Here is a 13,303-nt window from a genome sequence, read left to right as displayed (position 1 = left end):
TTTTTTTTCCAAGAAATTTTCATGTGAAAAGAAGTTCTATACGATTTTTTTTTTCTCGGTTTCACGTATTAAAAGAGAATTCTGGATGGAATATTGTTTTTTTGCATCTTTAAAATAAAGTTTTCTTCTCGGTTTCACACATAACAAAAAACATCTCATCAGATTGTTTTTGTGTTAAACCGAGCAGGAAGCTTTTTTCAGGAGAAAAAAGGTGTTTTATAAAAATTGCAAAAAAAACATTTCATGACAATTTTCATTTTCATGTGTGAAACTGAGTGAAAAAAAATCTCAGGAGGAAAATGTTTGACATAAAAATAAAGTTTTTAAAAACACAATTATTTATTTTTTTATGTGTGAAACTTTTTCAGGAGTATTTGAGTGAGAAAAAAATCTCAGGAGAATTTTTTTTTTTTTTTTGCATTTTTGTCTGCTTGGTTTCAAAAAAAAATTTCAAAAGAATTTCTCTGGAGATTTCACAAAAAAAAAAATGTCTTCACTTGCCCCTCAGGCTTCTGTAGGATGCTGTGACGAATGCAATCACACTGGATACCTAAAAAACAATATCCACTGCATCCTCTGCTCCTGTCGCTGTCGTCCTCCTCTAGTAACAATGACATCACTCAGTCATGTTAATGTGTCTCATTTCTGTTGGTTTTCCAGTTCGAGGACAGCGAAGACGACTTCGACAGGTTCGACACCGATGACGAGCTGTCGTATCGGCGGGACTCCGTCTACAGCTGCGTCACGCTGCCGTACTTCCACAGCTTCCTCCACATCAAAGGTAACTGAAACGACCTCTGACCTCCAACTTCTACTTGACAAGAAACAAGAGGATTTCCATTTAGAGCATGAAGCTTCAAAAGTCTTCTCTAGATACATGTTTTTAATGGGTTGAAGAAAAAAGCCTTGTGCTTCCTCCCTCTTCATGGACACACGAGTAAAACTCTCATATGTTCCTCTGCAGGCGGCCTGATGAACACGTGGAAGCGGCGCTGGTGCGTTCTGAAGGACGAGACCTTCCTGTGGTTCCGGGCCAAGCAGGAGGCTCTGAAGCAGGGCTGGCTGCACAAGAAGGGAGGCGGCTCGTCCACGCTGTCCCGCCGCAACTGGAAGCGCCGCTGGTTCGTGCTGCGGCAGAGCAAGCTCATGTACTTTGAGAACGACGGCGAGGAGAAGATGAAGGGGGTGCTGGACATGCATAGTGCCAAGTAAGGACTCAGGGCTGTTTATTAATGTAACACCCAACATGTCGGCTGAGGTGTAGAAGGAAGGAAACGCAGTGATGATGATGACGATGATGACGATGATGATGATGATGATGTCTGGAATGATCACAACATGATCTCCAGAACTAGGATGTAGTTCTTCTAATGACCACTAGATGCTGACTTTATCCTAAAGTCATGTGGGAAATGGAAAGTTAAAGGATTCTTAACTAATGTCAGATTTTTGGATTGACCTCTTTGTTTCTTGTGATCTGCAGAGAAATCATCGATAACACCGGGAAGGAGAATGGAATCGACATCGTGATGCCGGAGAGGACCTACCACCTGATCGCCGAGTCCGCCGAGGACGCCAGGTGGGTGTTTCACACAAAAAACAAACGTGTCTTTAAAACCTGATTTAGACTCAATCAGAGATGGAGAACAAAAACTGCTCCACTAAACAGGTCTGAAAAGAGGAAACACAGAAAACTAGAGCAGGATTAAAAGACTTCATCTGTTCCTCACTGATGCACCAGAGCTCAGGAGCTTCGACCAACAAACCACCTCTGGATTTAAAATAAAAGGCTTTTATCAGATGATCACAGGCCGACAGACACATTATCAGTCACAGACGGTACAATGAGGAGGAGGAGGAGGAGGTGTTGTTGCTGTAGGGTCGATGTGCCGGTTGCCCCTGGCAACACATTGATTTCCTCTCAGAGGGACTGTCCACTTCCTCCATACATCTACTGTGACAGGAAGATGGTGTGTGTGTGTGTGTGTCAACATCAGCTCCACACGTCTGAGGCAAAATTAACTTCATCAATGTTTAATTTACACACAAACACATTTTCCAAATCAATCGTTTTTTTTACCAAGTAAAGATATAATAAAAAATATAAATATAGAGAAGACAATAACACAAGAATGGACAAAAATATTAATATAGAAAAAACAGAAGATACATGTATGTACATGTTTTCATGTTGCTTTATTGATGGATGTGTAACATGTGACTGATGAGCTGTGATGATGATGAAATCACGTTCCAACTTGTTGTTGGACGTCAGAAAATTTGATCCGACATCATTTCATCCAGTGAAAATCTGAACAACAGAGAGAGAGAAAGCTTCCTGATGCTTTAACTTCAATGTACTGAATGTGTATAATAATGTATGTGTAATACGTCTTAAAGTGATTTTGCATTAAAATCCAGACGCACCTTTCATCAGAAAATCCAAATGAGAAACAAAAGAAAATCGAGACACAAAATGAAACAGAAGTTGACAGAAAGTTTTACAAAATTAACTTTATAAGTTGAGCTTTCAGTCTTGATGATGATGATGATGATGCTGATGATGTCGTCTCCGTGGTTACAGCCAGTGGTTCAGCGTGCTGAGTCAGGTCCACGGCTCTACAGAACAGGAGATCAGAGAGATGCACGACGAGCAGGCGAACCCCCAGAACGCCGTGGTGAGTAGCTTTAAACTCGCTCAGCGGTCAAACTGAAAACACTTTCATGAGTTTTATTTTCACGCTAACCTTTTTTTCTTCTGATCAGGGAGGCAAGATATCGATATCGTTCAGCCGATGCTAAAAAACATTTTTATATTTAAAAAGAAGTTAATAACTTGTAGTTTATACGCAGCTGACGGTCACAGGGGCTCAGGTTGTGTAGATGATTGTTGTGTAGAAACTCTTCTACCATCATCTGTTATCAGCTATAATTTCAGCAGTACCAATAAATAGTTGTATAAATATGGGATGATAATTCATCGACCCAATACATATCGCACATCTTCAGGTTTCGTCCCTGTGTGTGTGTGTTTGAAACTCATTACCTACACTCTGAACACCGTCACTGAACCTTCCTTTCTCTCTCTTCAGGGAACGTTGGATGTCGGGATGATCGATTCAGTTTGTGCTTCAGATAATCCAGAGAGGTGAGAGCCTGCATCAGACATCACGTCACGTCTCTGGCTGGTCTTTGTGCAGAACCTTCACTGTTTTCTTTATTGAGGCCTGCTGACCCACCAACATGTCGGCTGCATTAATATTCCTTATAGTTACAACATGTTCACGTTTCCATCTGCTGCTTTTTAACTTCTACAACATTTGTACCTGAAAATTATCTGCAAAGTCACAAAGTTCAGCTCAAACTGGAGCCTTTCTGAAACCAAAATGTGACTCAGTACATTTCTGTATCATTTTCATCTCGGCCACTAGGGGGTGCTGCTATTTTACACATATTTACAAATCAAGCAGTGACTCGAAACACAGAAATGTAATTGTAAATCCTGTTTTAGTGCCTCATGTTGTAGCTGAAATCTGTTCATGTTTGTAATTAGGTTTGAAAAATTAAAGTTTTATTCTTCTAATATCAAGCATTTGATTCGTCATCATCAACTGTATTTGTGATGCATCGCAGGCCCAACTCCTTCGTCATGATCACGGCGAACCGCGTGCTGCACTGCAACGCGGACACGCCCGAGGAGATGCACCACTGGATCACCCTGCTGCAGCGCTCCAAAGGAGACACCCGCGTCGACGGGCAGGAGTTCATCATCCGAGGTGACGACGCAATCACTTGACGTCCCTTTACCCTTCATACTCTTCATTTTGAGGGCTGGAGTCCATCCCAGAATGCATTGAGGCAGATTTACAACAATAATAGAAGAACATGAGGAAGTTTTATATGTTGACTAAAATACAGGATGAGAAGAGAACAGAAGAGTTCTGGTTTGAACTTTACACATTTGTAAATCTGGAGGCAGCTTACACCAAACTCCACTGACTTTTTAAGCATTTTTCTGATTTTGAAAAGGCATCAAAAACCTGAAAAAGTGACGGGAAATGTCTAAATAATTAAGAGCAAAAGACAAAAAATGGTGGTTAGACTGTAATTAGGTGCTTTCACACTGGGAGTTGTGATTGCTGCTGCTGTTTCAGGCTGACAGCACACGTTTTGTAATGACACCGAAAAGATCTTTAAACTAGTGATTCCTTTATTTCCTGCAGGCTGGTTACACAAAGAGATGAAGAACAGCACCAGAGCCTCGCTGAAGCTGAAGAAACGCTGGTTCCTGCTCACCCACAATTCTCTGGACTACTACAAGAGCTCAGAGCGCAACGCCCTGAAGCTGGGAACGCTGGTTCTGAACAGCCTGTGCTCAGTGGTCCAGCCGGACGAAAAGGTCTTCAAAGAGACCGGTGAGAAAAACAAACAGCACCGACTACAATTTATCCTGGTGTTCTGCCCTCGAGTCTTTTCCTTTTCAGTGTAGTTGAACATTTCTTTCTGTTCTTGCTCGTGTCGTCCCGACAGGCTACTGGAGCGTGATCGTGTACGGCCGCAAACACTCGTACCGTCTCTACTGTAAGCTGCTGAACGAGGCCACGCGTTGGGCCAACGCCATCCAGAACGTCATCGACACCAAAGCTCCCATCGACACGCCGACCCAGCAGCTCATCCAGGACATCAAGGTAAAAAGAAGAGACACACCAGAAGATAAGAGGCCGTTGGAAGATCCTTAATGCAGGGAAAGATCGTTTAAGGTTTCATGAAATAGTTTTACTTTCTTATTGAAGTATTTTTACTCCACTACCAGATAAACCTGCTGCAGAGAGAATTCAAATAACCGAACTGATGCAAAGATCTTAAACTACCTTCACCCTGTAAACCCTCAGATAAAACGTACCAAAAAATATATTGCTTAAATCATCATCATCGTATTGAAGTCGGCTCCTCCGCTCTCTGCAGGAGAACTGTCTGAACTCGGAGGTGGTGGAGCAGATCTACAAGAGGAACCCCATCCTCCGCTACAGCCACCACCCGCTGCACTCGCCGCTGCTGCCGCTGCCCTACGGAGACATCCACCTCACCGGTGAGTCACAGATAAACAGTCCGGAGGAGGCGAGTCGTCAAAGTCAGAGTGAAATACGAGCAGTCTGAAGATAACATTCATGCTGATTCCTCCGTCACATGATCATCTGGTTTAGGAATCAGCGTGAAAGTTATCTTTTCTTAATTTTATATTTCAAACTTCATGATAAATTTAGTCACCTCATTGCTTCAGTTACTATTTTTTTAAGCCTTAATGCCCGTCATGAGTTAATCTATTTATCTTCTTAAGTTTTTCAATCTAGATATTATCTAGAAACACTCACGGCTCTTTTTCCTGCAGGATTTGAGCCATAAGTGCCAAAAGGCAGTTAATTTACAAAATGACCAAAATGTCAGAATATAGAAGCCAAACGCATTTTTTCTCTGAGAAATTGTCGATCCGTGTTGTTCTGTATCATCTCCTGTTAGTACAGTTTAAACTTTTGGCTAAAAAGTGACCAGAATAGGAGAAAACATGCTGGAACAAATATATGAAGATTGATTTTTATTTGAATTTTAATGCAGACTTCATTAGAAGATATAAATAATACAGTCTTTTGAAGTATGTCACAACATATAAATTGTATTATCTGGCACAAGCAAGGAAATATTAAATTGAATGATTTTTAAAGGGAGTTTGGTGACTTGAATTTTAAGATGGAAAAGATGGATTTTTATTTTTAAACTTAATGTGTTGATTTTAATGCAGATTTAACTAGAAGATACAAACAATGGAGTTTTTTTCAAAAGATGCATACTATACTGGCTGCCGCTAGCAAGACAAAATTAAATTGACTGATATTTAAAGGGAGTTTGGTGACTTGCTCCTCGAGGCTGGCCTCTGTTTTAGCTGCATAAATGAAGCTTTGGGCCCAAAAGAGGTCAACCCAGACATCCATCACATCACTGACCCCCGTCCCTCCGTCCTGTTCAGTTCAGAGAAACAGAAGCTACACGACGCTGCAGGAAGAAGCCCTCAAAGTGTTCAGCTCTCTGCAGCACCTGGAGGGCGTGGCTGACCCGGTGCCCATCATCCAGGGCATCCTGCAGACCGGCCAGGAGCTCAAACCTCTGCGGGACGAGCTCTTCTGTCAGCTGATCAAGCAGACGACGCGGCCGCCGCAGCTCGGCAGCCCGGGGAACCTCTGCAGCTGGAAGATCCTGGCCTGCATGTCCTGCACCTTCATCCCCACCAGGAGCATCCTCAGATACCTCAAGTTCCACCTCAAGAGGTACTGGCATGTTTACAGAGGGACGAAATACAGATTCAGAAAATATGGTTTGATGTAATCCCTCACCATCCACCAATCCAAATCACTTCCTCCGCAGGACTCGAGAGCTCGTCCCCGGTTCAGAGATGGATCGTTACGCCGCCTTCGCCCTCGACTCCCTGAGGAAGACTCGAGCCAGAGAGAACGTCCCGTCGCAGGAGGAGATCCGCTCCATCGTGGCCCGGCAGGACATGAGCACCACCGTCCACTGTCACGGAGGAGGATCCTGCAAGATCACCATCAACTCACACACTACAGCCGGAGAGGTGGGTGACAGCAAGGGCTGCTGGGACATGTAGTGCTGTTACTGCTAATGTAACTGAATACATTTAATAACTTTAGTTACTAGTTACTTTGCAGAGCTGTAGTAGTATTTTATTGGCAATCAGAAAAAATAATAATTCTGATAATATGAAAAAAGCTGAGAATCTGATTGGTCGACCTCAGACTTTTACTCGAGTACATTCATTGTTTGTGTGTGTGTGTCAGGTGGTGGAGAAGCTGATCCGCGGCCTGGCCATGGAGGACAGCAGGAACATGTTCGCTCTGTTCGAACACAACGACACCACAGAGAAAGCCATCGAGAGCCGCATGGTGGTGGCCGACGTGCTCGCCAAGTTTGAAAAGTAAGTGTCACTGTGAGAGAGCGAGAGAGAGAGAGGGAGGGAGCGAGAGCAAGCGGGAGCGAGCGAGCGAGAGAGAGAGAAAGAAAGAGAGAGAAAGAAAGAAAGAGAGAGAGAGGGAGAGAGAGAGAGCGAGAGCGAGCGAGAGCTTTGGCAACATTGTTGTTAAAACTTTCATGCCAATAAAGCGAATTTGAATTTGAGAGAGCGGGAGAGCGAGCGAGAGAAAGAGAGAGAGAGAGCGAGAGAGAGCGAGAGAGAGCGAGAGAGAGCGAGAGAGAGCGGGAGAGAGAGAGCGAGAGAAAGAAAGAAAGAAAGGGAGAGCGAGAGAGAGAGCGAGAGAGCGAGAGAAAGAAAGAAAGAAAGGGAGAGGGAGAGCGAGAGAGAGAGCGAGAGAGAGAGCGGGAGAGAGAGCGAGAGAGAGAGCGAGAGAGCGGGAGAGAGAGAGCGGGCGAGGGAGAGAGAGAGCGGGAGAGCGGGAGAGAGAGCGAGAGAGAGAGCGGGAGAGGGAGAGAGAGCGGGAGAGAGAGCGAGAGAAAGAAAGAAAGAAAGGGAGAGGGAGAGCGAGCGAGAGAGCGAGAGAAAGAAAGAAAGAAAGGGAGAGGGAGAGCGAGAGAGAGAGCGAGAGAGCGGGAGAGGGAGAGCGAGAGAGAGAGCGAGAGAGCGGGAGAGGGAGAGAGAGCGAGAGAGAGAGCGAGAGAAAGAAAGAAAGGGAGAGGGAGAGCGAGAGAGAGAGCGGGAGAGGGAGAGAGAGCGAGAGAGAGAGCGGGCGAGGGAGAGAGAGAGCGGGAGAGCGGGAGAGGGAGAGGGAGAGGGAGAGAGAGCGAGAGAGAGAGCGAGAGAGAGAGCGGGCGAGGGAGAGAGAGAGCGGGCGAGGGAGAGAGAGAGCGGGAGAGGGAGAGAGAGCGAGAGAGAGAGCGGGAGAGAGAGAGAGCGGGAGAGGGAGAGAGAGCGGGAGAGCGAGAGAGGGAGGGAGAGCGAGAGAGCGGGAGAGGGAGAGAGAGCGGGAGAGAGAGAGCGAGAGAGAGAGCGGGTGAGAGAGAGCGGGAGAGAGAGAGAGCGAGAGAGAGAGAGCGGGAGAGAGAGAGCGAGAGAGAGAGCGAGAGCTTTGGCAACATTGTTGTTAAAACTTTCATGCCAATAAAGCGAATTTGAGAGAGCGAGCGAGCTAGCGAGAGAGAGACAGACAGACTCACTCACATTTTTTCCTCTGGTCTTCATGACGTCTCTCTCTCTCTCTCTGGTCTTCATGACGTCTCTCTCTCTGTGGTCTTCATGACGTCTCTCTCTGGTCTTCATGACGTCTCTCTCTGGTCTTCATGACGTCTCTCTCTGGTCTTCATGACGTCTCTCTCTCTCTGGTCTTCATGACGTCTCTCTCTCTCTCTCTCTGGTCTTCATGACGTGTCTCTCTTGTCTCCAGACTTTCATCCAGCGCAGACGAACACAACACCGGCTGGAAGTTTTACTTCAAGCTCTACTGCTTCCTGGACACAGAAAATGTTCCCAAAGACAGCGTGGAGTTCGCCTTCATGTTTGAACAGGTGAGGCGGATTTAAACCAGCTGATTATTATTTTGTGGGAAGATAAATAATTTATTAATCCCACGACGGGGAACAGAGCCAGCAGACTGACAGGAGCTTCATCACAGTGAATTTTCACCTGCAATTAGCTAAATTAAAGCTGATAATACAGAAAAACATTGTTTTCATTATTTATTGATTATATTTTTCATTATTTAGAAAATACTGACGATTACAATTTCCTAAAGCTTTCTTATATTATAGATGTGGTGTCTTGTTGTTTACCTCGTGTTCTGACACGCAGTCGTCTCTGTAACATTTTCTCTGTGTGCCGTCTGCAGGCCCATGAAGCCGTCATCCGGGGTCAGTATCCGGCCCCTGAGGAGACTCTTCAGTTCCTGGCCGCCCTCAGACTTCAGTACCTCCTGGGCGATCACAGCTCTCAGGCCACCTTACCCGAAATGTCCCAGGTGTTCCCCATGGCGCGACTGAGGGCCCGGGTGCAGAACTCGGCCAAGTCGTTTGCTCCTGGCACCGGCTCCGTCGCCGAACGCCCGGGGACGGCGGAGAGGAAACGCTCGAGCTTCCTGGAGGGAACGCTGAGGCGGAGCTTCAGGAGCGGCTCGCTGAGTCGGCAGAAGCTGGAGGAGGAGAACAGCCTGGAGGTGTGGATGAGGGAGGAGGCGGCGGCGGTGAGAATCAGCGTGATGGACAAGTGGAAGAAACTGCAGGGGATGAACCAGGAGCAGGCCATGGTCAAATACATGATCCTGGTGAAGGAGTGGCAGGGATACGGATCCACGCTGTTCAACGTGGAGGTGAGGACCGTCCGCCTGGTGGAAGAAATCAAATCGATAAAGTTAGGAAAATAACCTCAGACCTTCACATGCTTCTCGTCTCTGCTTGTCCTTTAGAGTCGGGACGGAGCGTTCCCTGCTGAGCTGTGGCTGGGCGTGAGCAGAGAGGCCATATCGGTGTACAAACGAGGAGAGCCGTGGCCGCTGGAGGTTTTCCCCTACGAGCAGATCCTGTCCTTCGGAGCGCCGCTGCCCAACGCCTACAAGATCGCCGTGGAGGGCCGAGAGCTGGTCTTTGAAACGCAAATGGTTCGTACGACACAACGGCTTCAAAACTGCAAAAAAGCAAAACTGCCTCAGCAGAGAATCTGTTGATGGCAGCCATTCTGTTGGAATTAAAGGAGCAGTTCACCCAAAAGTGAATACGAAACTTCACTCGATATCCGTCGACACAGGGAGGAGGAGATTATGACTGAATTTTTGTATTCTTGGGTGAACTGCTCCTTTAAGTATCATACATCAGAAATCACACATGTAGAAAATAACACACACAATCACATAAAACAACTGAACTGTACAAACTCTCTCTCCTCTGCAGGTCATGGACATCGCAAAGCTCATGAAGGCCTACATCAGCATGATCGTCAAGAAGCGCTACAGCAACTGTCAGTCCGTCAGCAGCCACGGCAGCCAGTGCAGCGCCTGGTGAACCCCGCCCTTTAACCTTTGAACTCATGGCCACTTGCCGGAGCGCCGCAGAGGGTCGAGCGTGGCCGCCGCCGGCCGTGCGTGGACGCCCGTCCTCGGCGCTCTGGAGGGAGCAGCTCATACATTTAAACATGTCAGACTGACTCTGAATGCTGGAGACAAAACCACGATGCTCTTAATGTTAACTAGCTCAAATTCTTATTTTGTGGCTGGTTTCATTCCAAAACATGAAACATCCACACCTGAGAGTCAGCTGTCAGCTCAGGCTGGAGGGATCGGCTCATCACGGACCCACGCAAAGCTCCATTAACCCTGAAAGGAGAATTTAAGTCGAGTTCAGACAAGTGAAACACTGAGCTGAAGTCTGAATCACGTCTTCGCTGCCAGCTTTTCAAAACTATCAAACAAACAGTGCAAACTAACAAAGCCCAGAAGTTATCAGAGGGAAAATCTGATGAACTAACTTTGATATTCTTATTTGCAGCGTTGCATTTACTGATTTACCTCAAGAACCTTGAACCTAAGGGTTGATGACAGCGATGACGTGTACAGTCAGTCGTGTCCACGTATCTTCATCCAACATCAAAACAAAAGTCACAAATGATTCGACAATTAAAAAAAGCACACGACAGGAACAATGAGAACTTCTCCTCCCGACACCGACCGAGCTCCTAAAAAAGCCAAATACAAAACAAAAAAATTCAACTTCTCCACAGTTTCTCAGACCAAAGACAACCAGCTGAAGGCTTCTCATCAGCTGGATCTACAGGTGTGGATGTGTCTCGTTCTGGAATAAAACAGCTCGTCTCTTCCTGATGCTAACGTGCTGTGGGACCACAAGGATGGAGCTAATCGTTACCGAGGTGTGTGTGTGTGTGTGTGTGTGTGTGTGTGTGTGTGTGTGTGTGTGTGTGTGTGTGTGTGTGTGTGTGTGTGTGTGTGTGTGTGTGTGTGTGTGTGTGTGTGTGTGTGTGTGTGTGTGTCCTCGTGTTTGAATGTTGAAAAAAAAAAAAAGAAAGCAGACGATAGAGAAAAAGAAACTAGTGGAAAGCCTGCGAGCCCTTTTTCCTCTGCTTTGAAAAACTCTGGGACTTGACTTCTACACAAACCTTCTCCAGGTTGAACTGTAAATAATATGCAACTGTTCTCGCCTCAAGCATTTCAACTTTGTGACTGTAAGTGTTTCGACTGACGCGCTGATGATCCGAAGGTCACACAAGTGCCTGTTCAAACTACAGCAGGACGAACTCAAGTCGGCCTTCGTCTCGCTCGATGCCACTCTTGTTTCTGTGCAGCCAGAATCCACGAGACGCTCCCGTGTTCCCTTTAAAAACCAATGAACTTACGCTGCAACATCTGTCCAGCTGCTACTCCAGTCATTCAAGCTGAACTCCAGCATCAGAATCATATTTCTCTAGAAACAAATCTGTCTTCAAACTGTCGCCTGCACGCACATCAGCAGTGTCCTGATGAGCATCAACTCGCTGTGATTCAACGGTTTTATCACATTAGCTCCCAGATCAACACAACACACCGTAAATGAACTCCTTGTGTCTGTGTGATGCGTCCGGACCATCTGCAGCAGCTTGTCTGACACTTTTAAAGCAACAACACTTCATTATTAGCTGAAACTAGCAAAGGGCCCTAAATTAAAGTGCATTGATTTGTCAGTTATATAATTCAGCCAATATCTAACATTCATTCACTGATTCTGTAGAAAATGTACATTTAGATTAATACAAACCGCTCATAATAAGATCCAGAAAAAAAACAAGAAAAGTTACTTTTTGATCAAAAACACTAAAAACTTTTGCTGTTATTTAAGAAAAGCAACACGACGAACATCCTCTTTAAACTACAGACGCCTGAAGTCACGCAGCACCTACTGGGAAACAGACTTCAGTGTTTTGGACTTGATGGATTTAAATTTTTCTTGTAAATCTGAAGCAGAGAAAAATCTCATTTTACAAACCTTCATACCGACAGATAAGTATGATTCTCCTGTTTTAATCCTTCTTTTAGAGCGAACATAGTTGCTGCAGAGCGCCTACCACGACCCAAAAGCTACAAATTAGGACCAAAAGTCTGTACATTTCATTTGCATCAAGCCTGATCGATTCTGATCTGGTGTCAGTTTGAATGACCGGTTCTGTTGGACCGTTTGCTGTGTAACATTCCTACAACATTTCACTGGAGCTCCGCGGGCGGCAGATCCATCCAAAGACGCGTGTGCAGGTTTCCCCCCACAGTGCCTTGTTGTATATTGTGTACACTTATTTTGTTTTCCACGTGTGGTTCTTTTATTGTTTTGGTATAATGTGCAATGTTATATATATATTCTATAATCATGTGGCTGTACATTTTATACTGTAAGTCTTTGCCTTCTATGTTTTTCTCCTGGATGACGACCACATGGCGATTTTCTTGCTGTATTTTTCTCGACTCGACCATCCAGCTGACACTGATCCTGGACACAATCCTGTCATCTTGTTTTTTATCTGTATTAGCTGTGTTATGTATTGAAAGGATGATTCTAACAATAAATGGATACATATTTGGTCTGAAGGTGAATCACTGGAATATTTCTTTCATTTATGTTACAGTAGTTTAACAGACTGAATCAACGGTTGGAGTCTTTTTTGAGCACTTTGTAATTAATCTGGATCAGTTTGGAAACAATCTCGATTCGATTCACTCTTAAAATCATAATTAACTGAGTGAGGAAATAATTTCAGTCTATAAAGTTCTGACAGATAGTTACAGCTACAGAAGCACCGGGCGGAAGGTGAGGATTTATTTTTCTGGCGATCCATTTTCTGAGTCTGATCTCAATTGTTTTCTCTCTGGCGGAGATAAAAAGTTTAACTATAAATGTTATTAGCTCCTATGTTTTCATATTTTTTTTTTCCATAAGTGAACCCGAGTGAAAAGGAGATATTTTTTGGGGGGGGAAATGAAATCTTTTCAGGACGGAAACAAACATTTTCACGCGTGAAACCAAGTAAAAAAAAAATACTAATTTTTTTCCAATTTTGAATTTTGTTGGTGTTTTTTTTTGTAATACTCATTTTGACCACAAGAGGCCGACGTGCACGACTTCCCTCAGAAACCACCCGTGTTCTTCCAGGTGAGTTTTAATTTCTCAGCGCCGCAAAACAAGAACACAAGATGAAGCTCCTGTTCGAAGTGCACCGAGAAATTAAAACTCACCTGGAAAAAAAACATTAATTAAAAGAAACGATAATTCACGACAGAAGAAAAATTATTCTGGCTGTTTCAGTGTGAAGATAAAA

At 44.9% G+C, this 13,303-nt stretch overlaps 1 protein-coding gene across 1 annotated transcript in view; it reads left to right on the top strand.

Moving 5' to 3' along the window:
• myo10 (myosin X) overlaps positions 1-12,575 on the top strand; it is a 114,613-nt gene extending 102,038 nt beyond the window's left edge. Inside the window, exons 26-41 of the mRNA XM_073490759.1 lie at positions 661-781; positions 965-1,208; positions 1,484-1,579; positions 2,585-2,678; positions 3,093-3,148; positions 3,634-3,776; positions 4,224-4,415; positions 4,531-4,688; positions 4,966-5,089; positions 6,023-6,320; positions 6,418-6,625; positions 6,849-6,985; positions 8,406-8,526; positions 8,847-9,323; positions 9,420-9,611; positions 9,901-12,575. Coding sequence (XP_073346860.1) covers positions 661-781; positions 965-1,208; positions 1,484-1,579; positions 2,585-2,678; positions 3,093-3,148; positions 3,634-3,776; positions 4,224-4,415; positions 4,531-4,688; positions 4,966-5,089; positions 6,023-6,320; positions 6,418-6,625; positions 6,849-6,985; positions 8,406-8,526; positions 8,847-9,323; positions 9,420-9,611; positions 9,901-10,011 — 2,772 coding nt within the window. The 3' untranslated portion in view covers positions 10,012-12,575. The remainder of the gene's footprint in view (positions 1-660; positions 782-964; positions 1,209-1,483; positions 1,580-2,584; positions 2,679-3,092; positions 3,149-3,633; positions 3,777-4,223; positions 4,416-4,530; positions 4,689-4,965; positions 5,090-6,022; positions 6,321-6,417; positions 6,626-6,848; positions 6,986-8,405; positions 8,527-8,846; positions 9,324-9,419; positions 9,612-9,900) is intronic.
• The last annotated feature ends 728 nt before the right edge of the window (positions 12,576-13,303 follow it).

The sequence above is a fragment of the Pagrus major genome, chromosome 21, assembly GCF_040436345.1.
Source record: "Pagrus major chromosome 21, Pma_NU_1.0".
In the NCBI taxonomy this organism is placed as follows: domain Eukaryota; kingdom Metazoa; phylum Chordata; class Actinopteri; order Spariformes; family Sparidae; genus Pagrus; species Pagrus major.
Note: the sequence above shows the minus strand (reverse complement) of the source record. Positions and strands in the feature narration are given on the sequence as shown.